The 23,112-nt window shown below is 42.6% G+C and overlaps 2 protein-coding genes across 4 annotated transcripts in view; both read right to left on the minus strand.

Annotated features, from left to right (window-relative positions):
- LOC311440208 (transmembrane 9 superfamily member 3-like) overlaps positions 1–17,540 on the minus strand; it is a gene marked incomplete at its 5' end in the record, with an annotated part of 43,356 nt that extends 25,816 nt beyond the window's left edge. The window contains 4 exon segments of the mRNA XM_084526800.1: positions 2,563–2,685; positions 9,168–9,363; positions 17,321–17,498; positions 17,500–17,540. Coding sequence (XP_084382926.1) covers positions 2,563–2,685; positions 9,168–9,363; positions 17,321–17,498; positions 17,500–17,540 — 538 coding nt within the window.
- Positions 17,541–18,786: 1,246 nt separating this feature from the next.
- Positions 18,787–23,112, minus strand: part of PIK3AP1 (phosphoinositide-3-kinase adaptor protein 1) — a 48,366-nt gene continuing 44,040 nt past the window's right edge. Inside the window, exons 15-18 of one of the 3 annotated variants that reach the window (XM_084526045.1) lie at positions 23,006–23,076; positions 22,356–22,471; positions 21,201–21,293; positions 18,787–19,260 (exon numbers count right to left, since the gene is read on the minus strand). In XM_084526045.1, the coding sequence (XP_084382171.1) occupies positions 21,239–21,293; positions 22,356–22,471; positions 23,006–23,076 (242 nt within the window). In that variant the 3' untranslated portion in view covers positions 18,787–19,260; positions 21,201–21,238. Of the gene's footprint in view, positions 19,261–20,669; positions 21,294–22,355; positions 22,472–23,005; positions 23,077–23,112 lie in introns of those variants that run through there. The other 2 variants (XM_084526044.1, XM_084526046.1) reach the window with 2 other exon arrangements.

Consider the following 23,112-nt stretch of genomic DNA (forward strand, 5'->3'; position numbering starts at 1 on the left):
ATTTACTGCAAAATGAATAATCTACTATAGAAAAATTCCAGAGAATGAAGTACACTGAAAGAAAACAAGCAGTCATTATCTTTAAATGTTAAGAACATCATAGAGAAGATGACATACAAGACGGAAACCCACAATAAAAACACCCAGGATATACAAAGACCAGGAGGGGGAGAGAGAGTAAGTAGGTGAAGGACATGAAACAGGTTACAACAAAGAAGCAGGTGTGAAGGAATGGCACTTATGTGTTACATGCACTTTTATTTTTCAAGGAGGTATTTTCTGTTGTATTTTTTACTCATGCTCATCTGTCAGAATTGCCTCGTATATGCCACACGCATGAAGCAGTTTGCCAGTTTGTGCCTATGCCATACAGCCTAACACCTGGCGCACCATCTGTTCCCATGGCAGTATCCAAAACTGCGACACTACAGATCTGCACCGCTTAAAGGACATTCTGATCAACTGCTGCACCTGAAGGAGTGAACTCATACACTGCTCCATATACTTCAGGAGATGTCCTGAAACAGACAAGCCTAGCTACTCCACTGCGGGATAGCAGCACAGGAGAAAATAGAAAACTGATCAGTTTTATCTGAATGCACTTAAAAAGAGTTAGCTGTGCTTTTCAGGTCAAAACATAAAGTGCAATCCTTCAAAAGCCTTCAAAAACCAGTCTGAGGTCATTAATTTAAGTCACCAACTGCTAAGAAAGGTATTTCACACCTGGACATTATTGAAAGTAGAGTACTCCTTACTGTGTGTTCTGAGGACTTCCTAAGGATAATGTCTAACATTAATGTTTGTGCATATGTCACACTGACTTTGACATTAGTAAGCCTTACTAAGGTGGAAAACCATGAAGAACACACAACATGAATTTAACTCAAGTTTTCAGGAGACAGGAGAGCACTACAAAACTATCTGGATGAGCCCAGAGAAGATGATACCCAGAGCCCGTGTGTTTGTAAGCTGTAGCACTAGGAATGACTTCTAGCACATAGAGAGCACAATACTGAAGAACATTAAGAACACCAGATTCACGTTAAAATGGATTTTTCAGTTCAGATCATTAAAATCGTAAGTTTGTGGAAAGTTTAGTAAGTATATTTGCTCTTCAGTACTTGAGCTGACAAAAAGAAATCAAAAACAAAACAAGAAAAATTAGTCAAAAAAAGTTTTTGAGACTAGCCACACATGGTTCCGGCTTAGCATCCATCACCCTTGGGCAGTCTAAAGCTGCCGCCAATCTGTGAAAATCTATTGCTTTTTTTCCCCCTCCTTCTGAAAGGTCAAAAACATTTTAAAAAATATTGTAGCAATAACTGTCATTCATGCATACTTTTAAAAAAGCCTTCCAGAAGTTGTACAAGAAGCACAGTAAAGGCTACTGATTAATTAGGACCTTGTCACAGAGCTGTTACACACCCTAGGCAAACCAGCTGAAAAGAACTAAGATGGTACAAGTCCTTCTGTCAGACACTCTAATGTATCTCTTAAATAAAAGAGATAAAAATAAAAAAGTAAGAGACTTCCTGACTAACAGATAAATAAAGCTCTAGCATTTCTGGCTGGGACTCAAGAGTCAGTTACTTTCTAAAAACAACTGAAATTGTAAGGAAGAGCTAAAAAAAGAAACCCAGCTTCTGTCAGAATGGAGAAATGACGGGTAGCATCATTCAGCATACTACTGATCGAAGAACTTCTACTATTAGGTTTAAATTGTATTTTTGTAGGTGTTGTGGGGTTTCGTATCTTTCTCGTAACGCAGGCAACAAAAACCTTACTGTAACAGAGTTTTGTGGTGCTTTTTCTTTCCCTTCAGTTTACATCAACAACAGGGAGGTTAGAGTTTGGGATGTTTGGTTGATCACTATTACTGTAAAGTACAAAGTGTAATGTGCAGAGCTTTCTTTACTAGGATTGTGACTAGGTACAGGGGAGTGACAAAAACAGAGAGCTTATGAGACAATGGCAGTAAGGCCACATAAAACTGATACAACACACAAGCACTTCTAGACCAGATTAATAATACTCAGCAAGATCAATTTTAAGAACTGCACAAGAACATATGAAATTAAACTATTCCGTATAACCTCTGACTGCACATGCAAAGCTGTTAAAAGCCACAAGATTACCATATAAGTAAATCAAATAGACCTTGTGTTATTAACACACTGAGGAACTACCAAAATAACACTGAGACAATGTTTTACAGAAGTTGTGATTCGTGCACACGCTAACATGGACCTTATCTTTGACCTATCTAATTATCATTACTTGAACCTTTGAAAGAATTCAACCCTAAGAATTTAGTATTATTAAATCAGTAGCTGAGAAACAAAACTGGCTTTCGCTGCTTGTGTAATTCGTTAGTACTTGTCGCCCATCTCTTCTTTCAAAGCAATAACCCTTTATCTCATTTGTATTATTTGGTTACATAAATTCTACATGCTTGTGAGTTTCTTGTAATGAAGCTTATTCATCGATAACTTCACAAAACCCACTAGCACAGTGGGTTGTCATCCTGTAGCTGCAATCAAGTTGTTAGTGCACATCACTCACCCCATATCGGCAAGTCATCAATATACATCTGGTACCAATAGTGATTTTTGATAGCATACACAAAGGCATCTCTTCTTCCTTTGTCCAAGTCAATTTCACAGTAAGTAGTCTGCATTACATCGTCTGAAAAAAAAAAATTAAAGCGCTGTTAATGATTTATTAATGAGCTGGCTCAAACCAAACACAAACCAAGCAGATGGAAGAATGGGCACTGCTGGAGTCTTTAACTCCTCTTGGCTATGTTCAAGTAGGTAACAGAAAAGGACATTTAGAACAGAACCATTAAAGCAATTACACGACTGTTCTTGTAACTCTACCTTTCCGTATGAAGAAGCTTCCCACTGACTGGATAAGGAAAGGTTTCAAAGTATCCTTGTGCTATTTTACCTGCACAGGATGAAGATCCATTTGCTGATGGTAGCTTTATCTGGACATATAGATCCTGAGAACACTTACTTTAACAAAAGCTATGAAATTATTAACAAATAGATAAAACTATAGATGATATTCACTCTCCATTTTAATATTTCCAGGCTCATTGACTGTCCCCATTGGCACTAGGAATACTGTTCATTATAAAGTAAAGTATTTTAAAGTTCTGAGCAATTTCAAGAAGATAGCATACAGAAAGAAACAAAGCAATCAGGGTAAAGATAGAAGAAAAAAAATACAGAAGACAAAAGTAGGAACAATGCAAAGAATGCACAAGAGGCTGCATTTGGAAATAAAAAAATCCACCCCTTCAAGCCAGAAAGTTATTTTTCAGCGTCTACAAATCAGAAGTAATGCGGTTAACAGCCACGTTTTCACACCTCAATTTCCTTTTCAAGAGAAACACAACAAAAGGGCTCATATCTACAAGAACTCTGGCAGCAATGGATTTAGAGATAAAAATAACAGCTGCTTCTACGTGAATGTTTTGCTCTCCAAATAGTAAAAAATAAAGTGAATGTAAACAAATCCCAGCTTCCAGCTCTCTCCTTTGTTATCACTGAGAACTGGGATCTATTCCTAGTAGACAGTATTAATTTGAGCCCCAAATAAAGCTCTATTTGGTATCAAAATTCAGCTTACTCAAGCTCTCCTACACACTACTACAAAGTTTAACAAGAAAACAACCACCTATACAGAAAAAAACCACTGATAAATAGAATATTTCCAACTCAAAATACTATCTCTGATATCAACAATTTGTGAAAACAGAAGTACGGACAGTAACTCTGGTCAAGCAAATCTGATGTACCGCTTGGAGAAGCAAGACAGTAAGAAATCAACCAAGAGCAGTCCTGCACAGTTGGAGTAATTTCCTGTAGCCCTGGAGAAAATAGTGCCACTGGCTATTCTGGAGTGAATGCAACTCCCTCTCCTATTTCCTATGGAAACATTAACATTTTCCATTTTTAGTTCTTCCAAGATGTAAAGAATGCATTCTAAGCCTCAGATGTACACTGAAGAAAAAATTGTTTTCCCAAATTGACACATTAGACAAACATTTTACTGCTCTGAAGACATTTAGAAGGCTGGGAACAAAGAGAAAAACAAAATCATTCAAGCCAGCATTCTGAAGCATCTGTGGGTTATGCCTTCAAGATCCATACAGGTACATTCAGGAGAGGAAAGCCACTAAAGCTGGCACTACAGTGGGAAAAGACTTTGAAATCCAGGCCTCAGTTTGCATTTATACCACTGTTGAGCTGCATCCTATCCTTTTTGGAGGACGTTAACAAAAAAAAAAAAAAAAAAACAAAACCACACACAACCAAGCCTGTCTTTGGCATTTTTTCACTTTAACAGGTTTTTGAGTCACCTTGACATTAGTCAAAGAACAACAAAAAAAGATAATGCCTACTTTCTGGATTTGTTGCTAAGTAGGGATTAATTTTTTCCATAATACTTGGCATTTTATTTTCCCTCTCTAGCAGCTTCATGCTATAATCAAGTAACACACAGCCCCTTTCTAATGTTAGATCTTATAGGATTCTTCAACACAGAGAGATTCAACACACATGAATTAAAATAGGGTGAAGTTACTTCAAAAAGATCAACTGGTAGAGCCTGTTAAATGAAGCACTGCAGAGCATCAGAGCCTGATCTGGGGAAAGCGGTATGGGCCAGGTTATTTTTAAGCAGCTCTCTCTCCTGCCTGTACATTCACCAAAAAGCCACACAAACAGCTGAACCAGCACACAGGAATGGGAGCAAGTGCTACTACTAAAATAAAATCATATGAACTACACACATATATACTCTGTTGAGAGACTTTTCCCATTTTAGCCTGAATACAGCAGCCTTTGCTTGCAGTTATTAACTAAAACAAATCTGGCATTAGATTATAAGACAATGCCAAGTTCTGCCATGGGCTTTCAGACCCTAGGATTTTGCTTTTTTGCTAACTGAAATGAGCCATTCTGCATCTAATCCTGGGGGATGTAAATACTGGGTTTTGCTGCTGTAAAAAAGACTTTGAAATATCATTTGAAGGGAAATGATGGCACTGATGTCCGACTTAGGCTGCAGATAGCAGCATGTCACCAAAAAGCTGCCTTCCTCCATTTTCATGGATTTTTCCTTCCAGCATCTGGAACACCAAGAAGCCCTCACAGCAATAAAACAATCAGCTGTTGATCAACCATGTTACAAGTTAATCCAGTGCACACACACGAAAAGCCAGTAGAATTATTCCAAACAACCTCATTTAATTCTTGCAAAACACATGCATGATTTTAACAGCAGACATTTCACTCTCAGCCACACTGTGCAGTCCAGTTCCTCCCGCCTCCCCTAAAACAACTCCTCCAGGAAGCCAGGCAAAGGGAGCGAGGAGAACTGCGCCAGCCGGCAGGAGCGCTGAGCTGTGATTCACAGAGCTGCAGAATCACTTCAGTTGGAAAAGACCTCCATGATCATCAAGTCCAACTGCTCACCTAGCACTGCAAAGATTACCACCAAACCACGTCCCTAAGCACCACAGCCACACCTTTTCAATACCTCCAGGGACAGTGACTGAACTATTTCCCTGGGCAGACTGCCCCAATGCCTCACAACCCTTTCAATGAAGACATTTTTTCCTAATCTCCAACCTAAGCCTCCCCTGGCACAACTTAAGGGTATTTCTTCTTATCCTATCACTTGTTGCTTGGGAGAAACCTTTTTTATTTTTAATTACAGGACAGGATTAGACAGCTACACTTAAGCCCACTGGGTGAAATGATTAAATAAAAGTAGCTTAGAAGGGCATTCAGTGGCTGTGGAAGCCGAAGACTACTTCATTGCAACTTTATCAGATCTTAAGTTTTGCCTTTGTTAGATACTTTTTAATCCAAGTTATGGTTGTAAGAGGAATGTGAAGTTTGAGACAGGTATTGCATAGTGCCTACCTTGTGGATACCAAAGAGGTATTTGCAGGTTCATCTGTAGCACAATAACAAAGTTTTACAAGAGAATGAAAGCAAAATGTATTACAAAAGGAGGTACACTTATGCCAGATCTCAAATTTCCCATTAAATCTGACCAATTAGGTTTCATTCAGATGCATAAACTTGACATTTAAACCATATAAAGCCTTCTACCTGCCCATCTCCTAGTACACTGAACATCACTCTGAACACCCGCCACATTGTCTAGAGGTGACGCAGAAGAGAAGTTTGGGGAAAGCAGTTCTTACTCAGAAGTACAGTAACTTAATAACATTTCTAAATAAGTGCAAAATTTCAGTATGTTAAAAAAATCCTTTCCCCTTTAAATTCATCTTCTCTAATTGGTATTGTACTAATGGCAATGTCAAACAATAATTTTCTAATTGAAGCTGCTATGAAGGCAATGTTCAATATGTTTAATAATTCACTAGGTCTCAGGTGTAATGTGTACAAGATGTCAATTGAAATGCTTGAATAAAGAACTTGACATATTACATAGAAAACATCATTATTCTAGATTTAACTTGACAAGAGAATTAAGCTAACTAAAACCCTAAAGGTTTATTACAAGGTAAGCGTATGTTGTTAATTTACTTTCTTCACAAAAATACTTATACAGATTTGAGACCTACAATAAAACCCCAACACTGTCCATATTTGCAACCAAAGGGAAATCCAGCTGTCCTGTATGGCCACAGGTGTCCTTTCAGATGACATCTGCAAATGCAACAAGGAACACTACTTCATGGATTCCTGGTTACCCTGTAGATCTGTCCCACCAGTCACCACTGTGAGCATACAAGTACAAACCTCCCTTTCTGGCAGGATACATTTCTGCAGAGCCTTGATTTTGCAGCTTCTCATTCTGTTCCAGAAATACTGACAAGCTCCACTGATTCGACTGACAGTTTTATTTATCCAGTCTGTAGTACTTCAGTTACTGACAGCTGCATCCTAAATAATGCTTTGAATGTGATGAGCAAGATGCAGTTTCACATTTACCTGTTACTGCAGTCAAGTCAAACTCTGATGACAAGAAAGGAACTCATTTTTATTTGTTTTTAAATTAAAGTTCAGTCACCTTAGTTCAACTTATTTTTGTGTAAGAAAACAGGTGTTATGTACCTTTCTTCCAACTGTTAAATGGAAGTTACTGAAGCAAGCATCTTAATTTCTTAATTATTGAAGTCTTTTACAGAAGTAGTTGAGAATTATTCACAGAAGAATGGATTTGCCTAATGCTTTGCTTCTGCATATTTCTCTCAGAAGTGGCAGAAAACATTCTGGAAAGATAAACTACATAAAATTTCATCCTATAAGGTGGTTAGAAGAGGAGGCAAAAGATGAACTGAAAATTTCATCTGTTTTATCTGTTCTCAGGAAGAACAAGAAGATTGTGCTTCACAAGCCTAACCCAGCCTCACTGCTGCACGTACTTGCGATACAGCAGAGGCTCGAGCTTTTTTGCACCTCTGGAGAAGAAATTTCTCCAAGCATTTCAGCCAGCTCCTGACACTGAATCAGTCCTTCCCTCAATATTGTCTCAGCACTTCCCCTATAAAAACAGACTACTAATTACTACTTCCAGGTCCATAAGGAAAGAGGCAGGCCCAGGACAGACGTGCCAAGCAGTGAGGAGCAGCCCAATCTGCTACAGTACTCCCAGGCTTGCACTGGCAAAAAGTTGATAATGACAGGGGAATAAATTAGTCGTGGCTTTAAATTGGGGGATAAAATGGTGAAATAAACCTTACTTTGCTTTAGGAATAGGATGGAGAAAGTGCCACCACTCCTAACAGTATTTATGTCTTTTCAGTCTGGTGCTGCATCCAGGGAGTACACTTGTCCCTGAAATAACACAATCTCTTCGCAGAGATGTAGCAATTAGAGGCAGCAAAAAATTAGACATAACCAGCTGTAAAAATAAATATTTATCGTATTCTGTCAACAGAAGCTTTGCTTAATTTTCACAGCCATGTTGAACTGCTGCCAGTTGCCCTCTCTGTTCTTTCCAATTTGTTTCTGAACATATTCTATGAGCTCTGACATGAAAGCTATTTCCCTCACACTGATTAAAGTTTTCAGCAGGCTACAAATCTTGCAGATCAGCAACAGGAATATTTTCTACTGTTTGTGCAGGCACAGTTCAACTCTTGAAGGAAAGATTCAACTCTGAATTCCTTTAATACAGAGATGCAATCACTTATATCTTAAAACTTTTTGAAGTGTTCGTGATTTTAACCAACTTTTACTTTTTTACTTCATTTATCCACCTTATAACACAAGTATAATCAAGTCTCTAATTTTGGAGATGCCAAGTTTTGGATAAAACTTTTGCAACGTACAGAAATTAAGTCCCATGCAAAGACTGAGCAAATGGTCAGACTTGAGACGTTATGCTTACATTCTCCATCCAGTTAAGCATTGTTGATGCAATGAAGCATAGCCTTCAAGGTTAAAAAAAAAAAAAAGTATCTAAGATGCATGCACAGACTCCCAAATTGGATTAAATATATAAATGTTACATTCAATATAAACAAAATGAATCTATTGGTACTTGTATTGGTACTTATAGCACTGCCAGTTACAGTATTTGGGAAGACTTCGGGTACCAAAGAACACAGACCAGAGAAATTCTGCAGTAGAAGTCTCATTCAATAACACCAAGAAATAGATCTGCAAGAAATTGGAGCCAACGTGATAGCACAGAAGTATTTGCCAAAGGTATTTAAAACAAGACAGTAAACAGACAGACATAATAATTAACTTATTAGAGAAGAACTTTGAGTTCTTGAGTACTTGCTCCTCCTTTCCAATTGCTGAGGGTTTAGAAGTATTCAATGTGACAGAAAAAAATTGCGTTGTCAGAATTGATGATTGCAGAATATTAATTCAGGTAAATATACTTTTCATCACTCATATGCAGAAAGCTTAGTTTAACTCTATAAAACATAATCAGTTATTTCAGAAGCATGCATCTGCTGCAAGCACCTTCCTTAAGGGGCGTTGTAAACTTTGTAAATTGAAAAGCAAACAGGAGCAGGCAACCTTGCAGGGCATTAGAAGCAACAGTGAGAAAGCCACTCAGTTGCTGGCGACAGCAGACTTCCAGTTCTTCTAACTCAAAAATCAAGTTTTACGGGCTTGTGGTTTTTTTAAAAGCAACTAAATGCGTTTTCAATTGCTTACCTTTAAATTTGATGTCAAGACCACTAAATTCCAATTCAACTCCTTGAAGTGCTTCTCCTAATGTTTCATGGTAATGGCTGATGCTTTTTTTTGATCCCACACAGAAAGGGAGAGAGAAGTACTTGTATGTTTCTTGGCGATTGTGGTAAGGTCCAACTGTATTCATCCATAGAACAACTTCCTCTTTATCTTGATACTGAAAAATAAAGTTATTGGGTTAGATGAGAAGCCCAGCAGCAATAAAGATATTCTAGAATCTCATTCATGTAACTATCAAAGCAGGACACTCGATCACAAGCAATGGTTTCATTTAAAGACAGCTTGGTGTTTTTTTTTTTGGGGGGGTGACAGAAGTGATAGAACAAGATTTTCAGCCTGCTTTCCTTTAAAAGATTTAGCTGAGAGACTACCCCTGAAGTATCAGAAGAGGGGAATTCATAACATAAATTTGAAAGAGAAGCAGAAGACGTAGTGAGATGAAGTGGAGAAAAGCAGAAGTCTCAAACATAAATAAACTTTTTATAAGTTTTGGGGCAACATTCATCAGTCAAATGCAAAACTCTGTGCATTTCCACTGAGACACAGGAAGTATCAAATGATTTGTTAAACAAAATATTAGCAAGCAGATCTACCCACAGTGACAAGTATACTTTATTTTCCTAAAATGCAACTCCTTTTCATTTCTGTGCTGGCAGGAATTACATTCAAAACTCCCAGAAGCACGCAACGCCTTACAGGAAGCTCTAAAACTCAACTGTGGCATACCTACAGTAGCCAAGAGACAAAACGGTCAGACAGAGGGTCTGTATCTTGATCCATTTCCAGCATGCTCACAGTGAAAAACCAGACCAGCCAGGCATCTGGTGGTTGCCATGAAATTCTTTGTGGGAACAACCACCCTTAACTTTCCACAGCTTCTGTCAGCCAGTAAAACATTCCTTGGCTAGGAGCCAGGGTTTTTTTTATTTATTTTTTTTTTCCAATGTAAGACCTTGAAAACAGTCCTTAAATCCATTCGTCTATCAATATTCCAATACTGCCTGAATCCAAGAGAACGAAGTGATTTGCAATCGCTACTTGCACTACATCTGACTGCATGTGAACGAGGTGCCAGGTTTGCCAAATATTACAAAGCCTCAGCCAACACAACTCCTTCACCTACTGGAAGTTCAACAGATGAGGAGGCAGTGACCTAACTCCTCAGGCAGAAAGGAAATACTTGTAGCTGTACACACCTCCAAACACGCTCACCATACAGATCCCGATTATTTTTAAGTACAGAAGAATAAAGTACTATTTTAAGACCAATTTACAAATGCTAAACACACTGGAGAAGAAAAGAAAGACAACTGTTAACTAGCCTTAACTATTTCACAAATCGCAATTGAAACGCTCAAGGCAGCTCTCCATTTCCCCCTAACAAATGAGCGAGGGTTCTTCACCTCCACTTATTCTGAATAACCACTGTCATACCAACAGGTTAACCCAGAAATAATTAGCTGCTCTTGGGATGCAATAAATTCTTCAGATGAAGTGTTTAAAAGCTGCAGTCAAAGATTTATACAAGCATATTTTGTGAAATAATTTTATTCTTTTAAACAGATGTCTCCTCAATTACAAGCCTCATCTTTCTTCACAAAGATGCACTGTCTCATGTGAGTGATCACGAAGAAATTTTCAAGACCTTCCTAATTTCATTCTGAGCAGCAGCCGAGGTAAAGCACATCAAACCCAGCCGTGAAAGCCATGCACACGCTGCGGAGCAATTCTGAAGGGTAAAGAACATCAGTAAGGGAGAACAGAAAAAGTAAAGAGCACAGCAAGAGAAAGTAGACATTCCTCCTCTTTGCCAGCAACCAGAAAGGTTATACTAGTGCAGCACATTTGTCCAACTTCCAGCAGAGGCTGGGAGAGAAGGAAAAAAGGAAATTTAGTTCCAGCCCCCTCAGCAGCAGATAGTGGAATTGGCACCACGGTACTGCCTTTAGCTCTTGCCAGTGCTGCAAGGGACAGGTTGGTCCATACCTCTTTCCTGTTGTTCTGCTTACACATCTTTTGCTTCTCCCTCTGACAGCTGCAGAACATATTTACAGCCCTTTCTCAAAATAGTCCTAGCTTGTCAAGCCCCCAGTCTAGCATTATTCCTTGCAATGCAACAGCTTATGTGCAAACCGAGCTACGTCTCTGCACATCCCTCAGTAAGGGAATGTGACAGCATTCGTAGCACAGTGAGTTCATCTGTGACAGCACCTGGAAGAAGACAACGCTGACCGCTGTTTTACTCAGCTGCTTGCTTCTGGCTTGCTTCAGAGTGAGTTGGGAACCCTCCATCCCAGCACAGCTCAAGAGGAAGTTGTGCAGGACTACACCAAAGAACAAGACACGTCAGCCTTCCAGGCTGTACCTCACCGACATCAGCTACAGCAATTCACAGTCCCTCAGGTGCCCCCACTGCCTCTCCAAACCAAAAGGGTTCCAGTAAGAAAGACAAGCCTAAGTGACTTCAGTCTGAATTTGGGGGATGGTGGTTAGCAGAAAAATCAAACGGATTTTATTTTCTCTGTATTTGCTGGATTATGCTCAATTATAAGGATGAGCTTTCAGGTTTAAATGCGCCTTCCTGTTAGCCATCTGTGACCTCATTTAAACAAAATATGCAAAGGACAGCTAGCAGTGTCTAGTACGGCACGTCTTCCACCTCGGCAGCTGAAGTGCCCAGTTATAGGCAGGGAGCTTCCCTCTAAAGAAAAATATAGAAGTGATCAGAGACACACGAAAGGAAACAGCTCTGCCATTTCAAGGAAGTCCACACCTTGGGCAGCCACAACATCGCACCTTCAAATGTCTAATGAAGCCTATCTTCGTCCCACAGCCCAAAGAACAGAGATAATAATGGCAGACCGCTGAATTATCTTCTGGAGCTCAGTTGCTTTCCCACATCAGAAATTTGTCCATCCATTTTTCTCTGCAATGTGTATTGCCAACCTTCCTGAACCAAGTTCTTCTTTTACTTCATGGCTTCCTGTTGTATAAAACACATCTTCCCTTGGCTGCAGAAGCCCTGGCAGTCAAGGGATAGGCAGTCACAAAGTCCCAGTGAAGCCTATTATCACTTTCTCACTCTTCAAATAGCAGAAGATGCAAGAGGATGTATCCGTGGCTAGTTCTACAAACCCTTTTTTTTTTTTTTTTTTTTTAAGTGGTAATGTTATTTGCTGGCAGGAAACTCAGGCCTGTCAGAGTTCAAGGGTTTTTTTGGTTTTTTGTGTTTTTTTTTGCATTTTGCCTTTACAATGTCAAAGTGCCTACAACAAGTAATAGTGGCAAAGCACTTACAGGGAAGTGAGTCTTATTTGGACGAGAGAATCTTCTAGTACTGTTCTGTCACCGTTATACGATGACTCCTCGGGTTGGAGAAGCACCATCTTTCATCTTGGCAGAAAATACATACCGAAATAACTGTTCTCGTTTCACCAGAAACCTGCCAGCCAGACACACTAGACAAAATGATCAAACAGAACCCTGAAATTTTCCTTTTTCTGTTCCGATATTGGCCAATGAACAACTGTTCGGCTGTTCCCTCTGAGCTTTGAGCACAGCAGAGCAAATCAAAATCCTATAACCTTCTGTTAACCCTAACAGACAAGTCAGCAATAGTGCATAGTCCATACCAGTAAGATAGGATGAAGAGTCTAATGGTATTTTCTTAACAATTGTTATACAGCAACATAAAACCTGCGTAACCAACCGCAAGTGTGACAGATGCATTCTCTTCTGCTACACAACCAGCGAGGAAATACTGCGATTCACTGAGATTCCTCTGAGCCCCAGAAGACAAGCAAGCAGTATCAGGAATTCCCTATCAATACAGGCACAGAACAAACAAAAGAGGAAGTCAACCACAATGTGCGAGAACATCCACGGCAAGTGTCCACCAAGTTAAATTCACCAAAACTAGGCGCCTTCTTAGGAGACTTAAATGGAAACTTCTTGCCCCCGTTACACGTACAGCAAGTGCTTTTAAGTCACTGCCTGACCCATCATTGCTACAGGTCCTTTAAAAAAGAAAGAAACATTCTGACAGCCAGGTGGTGGAGGACCAACCTGCGCCCCAAGCATACCTGTATACCAGCTACAACCACCACCACAGCTGGGGACACCTCTTCCAGGGCAGCATGGGATGGTCCTGCCTGCGCAGAGATCTTGTACGTGTGCAGGCCACAAGTGCCCCGAGCCCATCCCACCTGCACCAAGGCAGCACGCTGACATTCCAGTCCCCTGCTGAATATTCAACAGGCGTGAAGCCGGCACACTCTGCACTCAAGCGCCAACTCCCATTAATTGAGAGCACAACTACTGAACGCTCAGGTCTGCGTGCCAGCTCGAAGCTTACTGCAAAGACAATTTCCATACACCTGTATGGTTTTACAATCATTCAAATATGGCAATGCTGAGACCACCTTCAGCACAGGACACGTTTCTTTCTCGTTACCCAGCAGGGCACTCGCGATCTGGAACACAATTTCTCTTCTCTTTGCACAACTGTAGAAATTAGCCAAGAAGCCCTAGAAATAAACAATTTACCCCATAAAACAATTAAATCAGTAAATGAAAGGCTGCATAAAACAGTATAAGACTGGTAGGTTATCGATCTTTTTAAAGCATTAGAAACACTTTACAAAAACTGCTGGAGGAACAGAGAGGATTACAATTACCAAAACTTACGTGATGATTCAGCAGAATGATTCCAAAGCAAGACTGTTCCCTTCAGATACACTGCAATTTTACACCTTTTCTCAGGTTGAAGTTTGGAGTGAGGTTTCCCAGAAAGCAGTGCCTGAAATACTAGCATTTATTTCAGGGAAAAAAGGACCAACGTTATCTGTTACTGGCAGAGCAAACCTGCAGAGCAAAAAGCAGGGCAGGAAATAATAGAGGCAGCAAGTAAGACTCAATCAGCGACTAATATCCTGGGCTTCTAGCGCCCAGTACCTTGGATATTCTGTCAGGCGTTGTCATAATGTGCAGCTCGTATCCACAGTCAATTAAGCTGTGGATTTCAGCCTCGTGCTCTCCTTCAGATGGAACAAGTTATTTCTAGCAACATCTTCATGTTTCCCTCGGACTTTTAGGGCTCACCAAAGCGTGGCTACAATGGTGCAGCAGCACAGCCCGAGCTCCTGTACAAGCAGTCCTTTCCTGTTACCCTTCCTAGACACACGGGGCTGCTCGGGCACACCTCGTCCTGCCTCTGTGACACTCCTTCCACCTCTTCAAAATGGAACCGCAAGAGCTTCAAAAAGGAACCAGGCTGCTCTGCCCGTCTGCATGCAGCTTTGTTTGCAAAGATGTACTTTACCTGCACGGAAGTGTTTCCTACAGCATTTCTCCAACAGACAGTTTACAGACACTGTACAAATTTTGTAACTTTGTGTGTTAATTTTAAAAAAGATTTACAGTCTCAGGGCTTTAATGTAACTCCATCAGGTTGAAAGTTCAAGAAAAATACAAGAAAAATAGGTTCTCAGTTATTACAAATTAAGCCTTTTGATATTCAGCACAGACTACCTGTGTTTATTTTTCACTATTTGTCATTTATTTCCCTGCTTACAAAGCAGTAATAACTAAATTGCAGCAATATTGAAATGCTACCTACTCCCTAGACCATTCCAGCAAAACAAAAGCCTTCAGGTATTGCACAGTGTTCTTATAGTTTATCATCAACTCCACCACGTCTAGTAACAGAAGCCGTGAAAGCAAGGAGCACACAGAAGCCAACAATCCTAAACCAACAACCCTGCCCCGGCAGGATCAGATGGCACTGTGATAAGGCCACAACAGCTCATCACTACTCTCGCTTCCACAAGCACACAGCCAAGAGTCAACAAATGGAACAATTATCAGGATACAGGCAAAAAGCAGTTCTCCTCAATGTCTTCAAAAATGACTTGGATGTAGGCCTAGAAGGTGTTCTGAGTATGTTTCCAGATGACACTAAACTGGGAGGAGCTGTTGACTCCCATGTGGACAAAGAGGTCTTGCAGAGAAATCCTGACAGACCAGAGGGCAGGGATATCACCAACTGTATGAAGCTCAACAAGAGCAAGCGCTGGATTCTGCACCTGGGACGAGACAACCCTGCCTATACGTACAGACCGGGGGATGAGAGGCTGGAGAGCAGCCCCACAGAGAGGGATTTGGGGGTTCTCATCAACAGCAAGCTGAACAGGAGTCACCAGTGTGCCCCAGCAGCCAGAAGGGCCAGCTGTACTTGGGGTGCTGAGCTCTGCTCTGTGGGGACAGCAACAGGACCTGAGGGAACGGCATGGAGCTGGGAAAGGGGAGGGTCAGGCTGGGGGTTAGGGAAAGGTGCTGCACCCAGAGGTGGTCGGGCACTGGGACAGGCTCCTCAAGGAAGTGGTTACGGCACAGAGCCAAGCAGTGTTTGGACAACACTCTCGGATAGTTTGGTTTTGGGGTGGTGCTGTGTGGAGCCAGGAGTTGGACTCTGTGATCCTTGCGGGTCCCTCCCAACTCAGGATATTCCCTGATATTCTCTGACGTGACACACTCCAAAGCGCAAATACAAGTTGAAGAATCAGCAGGCAAGTTTTCAGCTTCTGATAAATTGTTCTGTGATGGTCTGAAGTTATGCTGAGATCTTTTGATAACCAAGATTTTAAAAGCTGTGTCAAACCTCGATTTCCTCTTTACTTACTATGGATTTTAAGCAGCCAAGTCTTTATCATATAATTGTATTTACACTACTCTTTCTCTAAAGAAAAGCATACATTGCTTTTAAAGACATATCTATAAAAATAAAGCATGCTTTTTCATAGTTTTAGTTATTGATCCAATATGGCTGTGCGCACCCAATAACCCCAGAAACACCACCCCTACTTATTTTTAAGTAGTAGCAGGATGCTAAATCCTAGAGCTTAATGTGGAGTCCTCTATTGCACAACCACCTTTTATAATATTTACTTCTGCAGCCCTACAGTTATAAAATAAAGGATGCAGATAAAACATTAGTAGCCAATTGGAGTATTATATACAGAAACACATTATAGCTGATAAATTATTATAGGAGCAGTAAAGGAACTAAAAATTAACCTGCTAACACAGAGCATCGAGCACTTAAGGTAGTACTTCCAATTAAGCACGCTGCAGATAGGTAAAACACTGCACATCTGCAGGGGAGATTAAAAACTGGGGCAAGATACAACGACACCTCTTGACCCCAAGCACACAGCCAGGTGCTCGGGAGCGAGGAGCTGCACACTGAAGGATTAACAGGGAATCAGCAGCCCGTAACACTGCGCACCGCGGGCAGGTGGACTGGATCCTTAAGTCAGTGTGATGATTCAGACTTAGTAACTTTCACTACTATTTCCCCTCCGCTTCCCAAAGAGCGAGCAGAGCCTCCAAAACGTAACCAAGCACTTCGATTACACGCAGATACCTCTTCCAAGCACAGCCAGTTTCAAACCTGAAGATTCACGGACATGCAGTATCCAAAGAATGCTTCCTCTGGTTTCTTAATCTAGAAATGCGTGTGCTAACAGAACACCTCTTTGTGCTTCATTTACGCAATTAATGCTTCCACCCCAATCTCCCACAGTGTTAAAGTTTCATAGTGACTACCCGACCACAGCCTTCCAAAAAAAGCCAACTGTCCTCTTCCACCAGCTATTTCTGACCCCTCATGTGACGTTACTAAACTGGACATCACGCGAACAAGAACGCTAAGCCGAGACAGAGTTACTGTCTTGTGGATTCGAGTAATTTAGATGAAAAATTGGCCGATTTTAGGAAGGAATTGTAAGCTCCATTACGAGTCGGTTAGGTGGTTACTCAGAAGAGCTAGAGCTGCTAAAAGAAGCCACTTTCGAAGAGACATCTGGAAGAAGAGACAGACGGGTTTAACGCCGGGCTGGTGCAGTGCTCGGCTCCCTGTGCCAAACGCGCCGAGCAGCGCCCTGCTGGGAGCCCCCCCGCGAGCCCTGCCCCCGGGCCCCTCAGGCGCCCCCGGGCCCTCACACAGCCCCAAGCGCCCCTCAGGCGGCAGGGCCCGGCCCGGCCCGGCCCGGGGAGGCGGAGGCCGCGCGGCCCCTGCCCGGCCCTGCCCTGCCCCCCCCCCCGCCGCCCCTCACCGTGTGCTCGTGCTCGTCGGCGCGTGCGCGCGGCGGGCAGAGCAGCAGGAGCGCGGCGGCCGCGCGCAGCAGCAGCAGCGGGAGCGGGCGCGGGAGCGGGCGCGGCCCGGCCGCCGCCATCTCGGGCCTCGGCGTCCCCGCCAGGAAGCAAGGCCCCGCCGCCCGGCCGGCCCCAGCGCCCCGCCGCCAACGCCACTTCCGCTCCGCCCGGCCACGTCATCCGCGCCGCGGGGCGGAAGGAGCGCGGCGGGGCGGGGGGCGGCGGGGCCGGGCGGCAGGGGCGGGGAGGGGCGGGGCGGCCCCGTCATGGCGGCTCCTGCGCCTCAGCGGGGCTCGCGGGGTGTTCGCGGAGTGCCGACCCCACGGCAATTATTCCCCCGTCATCCCTGCACACTCAGCCTGTGTCAGCAGTCTGAACTCACACGTACACACCTGCAGTCCCCTGTTTCACTAGCAGCAAGGCCCTCTCAGAAGAAATATTCCTCACACCCTACTGAAAACCCCTGTTTGCATTAAAATAAATAAATAAATAGGAGAACCCAGGCTGCTCGGCTAACGCCATGTGTTTCCCTCCAGTCACTGCATCTTGGCCCAACACCAAGTAGAGTGCCCCTGGGATGCAGAGGGGCTTCGGCGTCTCTGTAAATTCGGCACCTAAACTGAATTTACGGTTTCGGTGTCTCTGTAAAATTCGGCATTCTTGGTGACCAGCGGGGCTGGCCAGAGCCAGCTGCTGCAGGGCACGCCATGAACAGCAAACACTCGGCCCCAGCCAGCCAGCTGCCGCCTGAGCTCCGGCACTGCTCAGTGCCCAGACAGGTGGCAAGGCCGTTTACTTTTTACCAGCAATTTTATTATCTGCTTGGTACTTGAGCTCCTATCCTAGGTGAAACAGCTTTGTTTCCTCTCCCCAAGCATGTTCGTGCATAGTCAACTCTTTGGTCACACGCAGTTTTCTTCTCTGGTCTCTTCTGAGCTTTCATTTCAGTGCATTGCTCGCCCTAGGTGGTGGCGATACACGCCACATGATCCTCCTGCACAACTAGAGTCTACAGCTACAAGGACTCTACTTACCAAGCTGTAAGAGGGGAAAACAATTAAATGAAATGAAACCAACTTGGAACAGGGATTTGGGCAGCTCAGAAGGTGCATCTTTGCTGATCTGCAAAAGCCCTGCCTACACCCCAACCATCTACGTGCATTTTAGAGTGAAGCTGTTTTATTGCTGTTCCTTTTCTCCTTGACAGGGTGACAGTTCTGCTGTGACCGCTGGGCAGCAATTTGCCCAACTAATCCAGGAAGATTTACAGCTAGACAGTGAGAAAGGAATGCCCGAGACTACAGCTTCATCTTGGATCTTTCCCCTTTCACAGTGCAAAAGGGATGTGAACAGAGCACTGTTTCTGTTTTAAGACTTCTCGGCCTCGCTGATCCCAGCTCACCTCCCCTCCAAACCAGAGCCTTGGTAGCATTTGGTTTTGTATTATAGCTCAGTTCAGACTGAGAAAGGATCTAAGCTGCAACAGGGAGAGTGACCAAAAGGCTACTTTATACACATTTCAGCTATTTGGATGTAAACTGTCTTGCTGCAGGCAGTACTAGCAATACAAATCCAGTCCACGGCCAAGTTAACAGGATTATGCAAAGGCAAATGCTCAGATACAGTTCAGATAAATCCTTCTCAGAGAAGACATTCAGCTATTGCATACAGGGGGTGCAGAATTAAAAGTCGTGCAGGGGAAAACAGCCATGGGCTGCTTCAGTCCAACAGCTCTGAAAGGAAATCTTCCGTATGACAGCTGTATTTTGCTCTTCAGCTCCTGCCTTCTTCAAGTTTTCCCCTTATCCTACATTTCTGCCTTAAGTTGTGCCTGGCAAACGTGGAAGCAAAGTCCTGCCACGTTGCAGTTCCAATCTCTGGAGCACAGCTGCAGCCAGACCTAAAAAGATGGGGGACCTTTGAACAAAACCAGGGAGCTATGTGCAAACCAAGTACACATGACAGCTGAAGAGAATCAAACTGTTAACTTTCCTCCTTTATTTCTTATATCCCTGCTTCTTTCACTTATCCATGGTACCATCTTCTTTATTTCAGCACCAAAACCTCCTCCTCCTTCCCTGCTTCCAATTTGACTGAACAGTGCTAGGAATTGTGTTGTTTCTAGAAAGGCAGAGGAAGGCAGCTCCCACCTCACTGCCCTCCTGGCTACGGTGACCAAAGAGCAAACCATCAGTAAGAGCTTGAACTGTCAGTGAAGAAGGCACTGAGGTCCTTTGGGGAAAAAAAAAAAAAAAAAAAAAAAAAGAAGCAAATCCTCTTCATCAACAGGCCTGCAATACCCAGCCTGCATCCTCACAAAAGGAGAGGCTATGTGAACTGTACTTGGAACACAGCCCGTGGGTTTCAACATGTGGATGACATCTAGCTTACGCCTATCCCCATGGGAGCTTCCACCTTCCCTCAGTGCTGCCTGAGTCATGGTTGGCCTCCGTCACTCCTGCAGCTCCCTGTGCTGGCTTCACCCCACTGCAAGAGCACGGAGCTACAACTCTATTGCCTGCTCTGCTACAGAGCAAGAGAAGCTTACATGAGCAGATGGAAACTATGCATCTCTCAGGGGAAACAGCTTGAAAACCAAGTCGGCAACATGTCTTAATGCTCTACCTTGAATGCTGTTTTGCAAAATTCCCATCTATGTCACTCATGGACAACTGGAGACCCAGACGTGTCCCCCAAGGGTCAGGATATGCATAGAAGATTGCAAAGCCTTAGAAAAAGCCTACTTTAATGATCCCAGCCCCTTCGGACAAGGGATCAAAATTAATTTCTGCTTTATGTGCTTTCTATGCTTGGCACACGGAGCCCAACCAGGAAACTCTCCTTAAGTGTCCAAGTCCTCAGGCAGAAAAGGCTGGACACAGCTGTTGCTGATTCACAATGCCAGAGCAGAGCAAGCAAAGCCCAGCCCCCAGACAGCATTCCTGCTTCCACAGGAGTTTTTTTGAGGTGTGAACATCTATAACTGGAGAGCTGCTATATTATTCCAGGACATGAAGTGAAAGGTCTTCATAACGCTACAATGAACATGTGCAAGAGATACAGAACAAAGCAGCGCTGCCTCTTCTTTCCCCCTAATTTGAGAGATCAGTCAGATGATTTCAGGGAACAATAACCCCCACCATGGTCTAAGTACAGCTGTTTTGACACAGCACATCCCTTACCAGCTGCCTTGGGAATTTTCACGGCAAATGTGTCACATGCTGCACCTTTCTAATGTCTGTCCTCTTCACGGAGGGACAGGGAAAGGCATTTTCAAGAGTGTATGAAAAACACGTTCTTAAATAAGGATAACTTCTCATCCTCCTATGGTTTAATGAATACTGGAAGGAGATTCTAAATTTTCTGGAATTCCAATGTGTCTCCACACAAAATGTTACACCAAACAGCAATGCATTCATCTGTTCCTGCTGTAACGAGTGTTCTTCAAACAAAGTCTTTAAAATGATTGTTTTTACTTTTTGAAGCATGTTTTCCAGTAAAGCCTTTGCACGTTGTATCGAAGGCTTTGTTGACAATGCTTATCAGGATTTAGTTTCTAAATGGACAAGCTCTTTCTTGATCAAAAGGAAACTCCGTGTTGCTGCAGGGCTGCCAAGACACACAGCAGTGTTCTCTTTTCCAACCACGACTTTTCCTTGAAGTCTCAGAGCACGAAAATTCTTCTAAATAAAAAAGTTGTAGAAGGCCAAAAAGTCTCAATGAAAATCATGGGTAAAGTCACCAGAACTTTAGACAGGAAGAAAGGGAAGCAAACATTTGGCTCCCAATTATAAATAATTTAAGACAACCCCAAAAATATCTGTACAAATACACACATACAAACAGAAAAATCTCATATTCCACAGATGTTGAGAAATTCAGCGACCTCTTGGGGGCACAGGTGGAGGATAAAGGCCTTCAGAGCTTATAGGCCTATAAAAAGACAGAATACAAATGCATTAAAAAAGTAACAGAGAACAGGGTTCTGGAACAAACTGCATGCAGGAACATTGTACCTAATAATGCTGTACAAACAAGAGTCATACAAGAAGAAAAGCAGGCTATCAGTGACTCAGCAATACAACTGATGCCAAGGTGCTAGAGCCCTGTTCCTGACCAAGTTACTTCTGCTCCTACTTTGCAATAATTCTGCCATTACTTGGAGGAGATGGCATAATGCTTGTTTGGAATAAAACTTCCATATTATAGTAGCTTTTTTTCCCCCTGAAGACTAGTCAAAGAGCAATAGGAAAAGAGCAAAAGGTTCAAAATATATTTATATTTACTCAAACTAAATATAAATTCTAGCTGTATTCTTGAGAGAAGCCAAGGCAAAACAGAACTTATGGTTTCCACACATCATTAATGACTTTTAACAGTAGAAGCATTTTATTAACATCTACTCTTAAGTAAACTTGCAGTGGTTGGAATAAAGAAATGTTTGCAAGGTACTAGAATTTGTGGTGGCCTGACCAAATCAATGCAACACTCCAACCCCTTCCCCAACACTTTTATCAAACTAGTGAGGTTCTTTGAGGCCAATCACACAGTATGCTTTGGAGAGCTCTGAAATTTAGAAAAATAAAAAACCTCTTAAGAATGGCAAAAGGGAATCCCCCCTGGACCACGTTTAGTATATTCTGAGAGGATCTTCTCAAGAGGGTCAGACACTCAACCTGTGGCACGTACAGGATGCTATTTGAGCTGGGTCAGACTCACTATGGAGGCGCAGTGTGTCTCGGCAGTGCTGCCCACTACTGGGGTGCGAGAACCACAGCAGTTGCATTGCAATAGGCAGGTTACCAACGGGAAACCATTTTCACCAGGTATTACAGACGAGAAGGAAGGACTTTAGTGTTACTTAGCAGTGTTTGTTTCCACTTCATAGTCTGTCAGGCCTTGTTGAGGAGACATTTGCTTCCTGTCTTAATTTCTACCCAGTGCTTCCCTATTGATTCTCTGAAAGCTTCTGTTTGAGCTGCATTTTAGCTTTACCTGCTTGCACCTCGAGGAGGCACTCTAGGAGGCCTTTCAGGCAGCGGGAGGGGCAGCCTCTCTGCTTGGTGGGTAACAGGGCTCCGGCTCCTACTTGCTTCTGAGACTTCATTGTCCTAAAATGAAATAAACAATACATATATTTTTTTAAAGTATATCAGGATACAAGTGATTCTGAAACACACTTCTTTGTCCCTAAAGCACACATTTTCCTCAGTGTCTAAGTTGGCACGTAGCTTCTGGACTGGACTAGTTCGTATATGCAGATATGGGAACAATGCAATGGAGTGTAAAGACACGTGTTATTAGTAACGTGTCTGTATGCTATATTTTGTGAAATAATATAAACTAGGCCTGGCTACAGCTTGTGAGTCACCTTTGGTAGCAAAATTTCTAAGTGGTTGACACTAACAGCATAGAGTGCAGTTCAGACAGGTCTGAACTAGCGATACAGAAACAGCAGAAGAGGATGTTCAAAATAGGTTAGAAACCACCAGCAGAATTTGGTTTTTGTTAGCCTCAAAACAGAAGTGGCTACATTTAGACATTTCCACGAATGCACTGGCATTCCTGAGCTTTTTTTCTTCTGTATATAGACAAAACCATATTTTTAAGATCAGCAGATATATATAGCTGAGATGAAAGCTTACCTCACTGTCCCCTTCCATCCCACTGCTGACGCTCAGTATGCTCCGAGTGCTGGAGCGGTTACTCGCGCTACCTAGTGTCAGTAAGCAAGAGAAAAAAAGTTTATTAA

The sequence above is a fragment of the Aythya ferina genome (assembly GCF_964211825.1).
Source record: "Aythya ferina genome assembly, chromosome: 7".
NCBI lineage: Eukaryota > Metazoa > Chordata > Aves > Anseriformes > Anatidae > Aythya > Aythya ferina.